The sequence below is a fragment of the Fopius arisanus genome, unplaced genomic scaffold (genome assembly GCF_000806365.1).
Source record: "Fopius arisanus strain USDA-PBARC FA_bdor unplaced genomic scaffold, ASM80636v1 scaffold00029, whole genome shotgun sequence".
Taxonomy (NCBI): domain Eukaryota; kingdom Metazoa; phylum Arthropoda; class Insecta; order Hymenoptera; family Braconidae; genus Fopius; species Fopius arisanus.
In genome coordinates this window covers 29,039-33,254 of record NW_011887768.1, presented here as the reverse complement: position 1 = coordinate 33,254, position 4,216 = coordinate 29,039, and the positions used below count along the sequence as shown (strand labels likewise).

Here is a 4,216-nt window from a genome sequence, read left to right as displayed (position 1 = left end):
GGGGGGGAGGGGGGTGGGGGGCAAATGCACACTGAAAATAGAATCACAGCCGCGCAGCAACCGCGAAACTCATCGTTTTTTTAGATGGAGACCCTTCTGTGTTTTCTTATGGGGATACACGACTGTCACGTGCATTCACGCTGAGAAATCTTTTACCCGCGATGGGATTTAGTGGGGGACTAAAAATAATTGAGTGAAATTTGTGATGGCGAATTGCCAGAAATGAATTCCCATCGATTTATTTTTGTATTTTGGATTCAACTGTGCTGTCGACATATCTAAAATACCTTGTATAGAAATTAAATTTTCAGTTGACGGTATTATCGGTTTTTATTCGCTTTCATATCTGTCAAATGAATTTCAATTGTATAGCCGTAAAATTCGTGGATTAATTAATAAAAAATTGATGGTAATTCGGGGGAAAAATACATGACGGTGAAAATTTCGCGGAGTTATTTACGTGGTATTTACCGAGAAATACGTCCACCAGCTGTTGGGGATTAGCACTGGGTTCCACGACGTATCCTCTGATTCTTCCTTGTTTAACTCGAACCTCTTTAACCATTCTCCCTCCATCCCAATTTTGGCTGTGCCTCTGATGTCCATATTGGTTGAATGGTACATAATATTCACGATGTTCAGTCAATATCTGTGTGCACGATAGCAACAACACCCCGAGCACTTCCCATCGAAACATTTTCAATTAATTCACTGTTTCCATTTGTCCACAAATTTACTCATTTCACTGCTCATGTCACTGTTTTTTTTATTCATAACAGCACTGTCACTGTCTCATCACCAAAATTTGTGCATACGATATCACTATTGAAATAATAATACACCAAATTAGTAGAGTCCGGTGAGACTGGGCTTATCAAAAAGATTGGAGTAATTTCAAGAAAATCCGCGATAAATACTTTCCACACACCTTCCGCGTATTAAATACCGTTTAATCCCTAAACAAACTAAATGCGTCAATGTTTTGAGTATCGTTGATATAATGACCCAAAGTGTTTTCTTCGGTAGTTTCTGGCTCAAAGACTGACTAGTTATTCTTAGCGCAATCGCGAAAACAAGGGTGAACGCACCAGGTTGAGAGGTCCAAGTGGAAGACAGAAACTGCGAAGCCCTACCCCACACGAACAAACAGAATTTCTCCATGAAAATATCCCCACCTCAAAAAGAAAAATGATAATTAAATCACATAAAAATATGAGGTATTTAATCTCCACGAGATTTGATTAAATAAAATTTTTCCCTCGGCGTGGAAAAATGAGAGACTAGCCCCATGGATAATTAAAACAGTTTTTACCCCGGGAATATTTCGCTCATCTCCTCGAACCCCATAAAATAACCGAAGAACGCGTGTTTGTAAACTCCCTCTATCTCAAACATGCATATGTGTCTGGAACAAGGGGCGAGAGCCGTCCCTTGGAGCCTTTGAAAGCCGACAGATTAGATTCTGGAGCACGCGTGAACTTGCCAAGTTGATGAGTTACGGGCGTTGCGTTTTGCCTCGGTTATACATAGATTGCGAGGATACAGGTATAAAGTGCTGGTGGTTAAACAAGGGGCCGTATATGGTTAAAGGGCCTTGGTGGAAGGTAGATGGAGAATTCCACACGGTGTCGACCACAAGTGTCTGGGAAATACGGTAGATGCGGTAGGAAAAGAGGCTCACGATATGACAGCATCCACTTCTAAGATCTAAACTTCAGTTTGCATAAATTGTATTAAATTTGATGGTACTCCATACCAACTACTGGAAGCTGCCACGTACGTCGTGTGAGAATTCGCGTTTTGATGATGAATACATCGGCCTTTTTGTCTCAATAAAACGGTTTAATCAGATCATGAGTGAACAAACGGATGGTGAAGTGGGTGACAGGGCCTAGGCCGATCTGATCCTTGGGCATTTTGTGGCGTCTTCATGCGTTTCACTTTGTATACTCGACGATAAAAGGAGTCAATGAGGAGAAAAAGGAGAGAGGACCTTAGCGATAAGGAATAACAGGAAAAATCTTCACTTGGAATGAGCGAATGGTGCAAAGTCCAATTAAACCCCTTCGAGTCGTTTGTTTTCATCGTACTGGGTGACAGCCCTCTGTTTTCCGAGTTGGTAGTTGTATTTGAAGAGGAAATGAGAATTCTAGGGCGTGGAATCGACAGAAAACAGTCGAGTAAAAGCGAAGTGGTGAAACAAGTAAATATAATTCTTCATTAAGTGTCATTGCAAGAATCGCGAAGCATCAGTAGTGAGTGAAAATTTTTTTCATTTCACTTAATTGGCTCTCTCCAAAATTGGGATTATTCGTATATCGCCTGCCAAGTGTCAAATCTTCCTGTACGCATGCGCAGATGCGAATTAGCGACAAAAGTCACAAAACTCGCGTTCACAGGGCAATGACCCCATGACTCACGCACTATTAGCCGAGAAAATAGGAAATAACTCGAATTAATCGATGTCTCACTCCTGAAATAATGGAATAAATGTCACCCAGCAAAGTAGAGGCGTTTAACGCAAAGCTTTTTCCGTTCCACACTGATGCCTCGCGGTATCAGTCTTTATTACTACTAACTTGGCCCTGTCTCTGCTGGATAATGGTCTAGCCCCGACTTTATCGATTAACCGGCACATTAAAGAGTTCCCTTAAGGATCCACCCATCCCACAAACTATCTCACCGACATGAACGTTCTTCTCCTCGTTTAGTCTCTTTCACCGTGTTATAATACACCTCCTTCCGGCTTAGCACAAAAAGATGTGCTTTAAAAACCAGCGTAATGAGCCTCAATCTCGTCACAAAAGGCCCTCACTAATGTGTAACACATTGCGTCGTCTAAAGTTGTGGATATCACATTTAACCGCTTCCTTTTCTTTCCCCTCTACGCAATTGAAATGACTTTTGAGGCTTTTTCTCACGATTTTTGTCACCAAGGCGTATGTCTCGCGCGAATACAGCGAAGACTGAGGTAGAACTTACGGAATATTTGAAATCTATATTTAAAAGCCGCACTCGAGCGCCTCAACGTGGGACACGCGGCGAACTGACATTTTTATTTTAGGTGCCGTGTGTTTAGAATTCATTCGATTCTTTAAATATTTTTCAAGTGTCATTTGAAGAGTGACTGGGGATTTTTAGGTCGAGATGGAATTCGATAAATTTTCAATTCAACCAATAACGAAGCAGACGGAAAATCCTCGACATATTGAAATATTCTTAATCACGTATTGAATGCAAATGCCGAGTGTCTCTCGAGAAGTTCACCGCAACTCGGTGAGAATAATAATAATAAAAAAAGGCGTAAGTAGTTTCCAATAAACCTCAACCCCTTGTTCCCCAGAAATAATTCGAATTGAGAAGTTTCGAGATGAGCGGATTCGAGAAGTACGAGTCTTGACAGCGAGATAACAATGGAGCAGAGGCCGCAGTGGAAAGACTCCGGGAATCTGATAAATATTCAAATGAACCAGAGGGACCCAAGACCCCGGTGACCCGGGCTTTTCCTCCGAGATAAAGAAAAAGACACACTTTTTTTTTCCTCTATCATGACACTCTCAAAGTGTAAAATCCCTGTCGTCTCGATGGATCTCCGGCATTCCATCTGCATCACGAGTGCGAAAAAGCACTTGAACCAAGTGAGTACACAAAACATTGTGAATTGCCGAATGAGTTTTAAACAGTCCCTTGAAAATTCCGGGTAAAACTTTGGGATATCATGACTTTTATATCGCCAAAGTCCAACAGACGCAGAAAGACATTAAGTTGGGTGGTAGGATGTGATAAAAGAGGTGGCTTCCACCTCTGGAGACACTAGGCATTGCCTGGATGAAGACGGTGAGAAAAAAACGTCAAACATATAGATTCGGATAACGACCATCCATACGTACTTTTTTTCTCGTTTTATCATGGTACAAACCAGAAGGGGAAACCAGGCTCTCACGAGCTCCGGTGATCCTCACGGGATCCTGTCGACACCTCGCCATATCCTATCCTTCGACGTCTAGCGCTCCTCCATTTTCTACCATCGACTTCCACTGCCTCTCGTTACCTACTGCAATTCTCCGGGATTTCCACCTTTCTCTTTTTTTCCCCCTCCTCCTTCTCCCCCACCTCCTTCTCCCCCACCTCTTGCTCCCCTCCTCCTCCTCCTCCTCCTTCTTCTTCTCCTCCTCCTCCTCCTTCTCCTCCTCCTCCTACTCCTCTTCCTCCCCCC

General features: G+C 42.6%; 1 protein-coding gene across 2 annotated transcripts in view; it reads right to left on the bottom strand.

Moving 5' to 3' along the window:
- The window catches only part of LOC105265274 (uncharacterized), a 32,291-nt gene extending 29,357 nt beyond the window's left edge, over positions 1–2,934 (bottom strand). For both annotated transcript variants that reach the window (XM_011302679.1, XM_011302680.1), the window contains exons 1-2: positions 2,684–2,934; positions 472–822 (exon numbers count right to left, since the gene is read on the bottom strand). In XM_011302679.1, the coding sequence (XP_011300981.1) occupies positions 472–697 (226 nt within the window). In that variant the 5' untranslated portion in view covers positions 698–822; positions 2,684–2,934. The remainder of the gene's footprint in view (positions 1–471; positions 823–2,683) is intronic.
- Between the last annotated feature and the right edge of the window lie 1,282 nt (positions 2,935–4,216).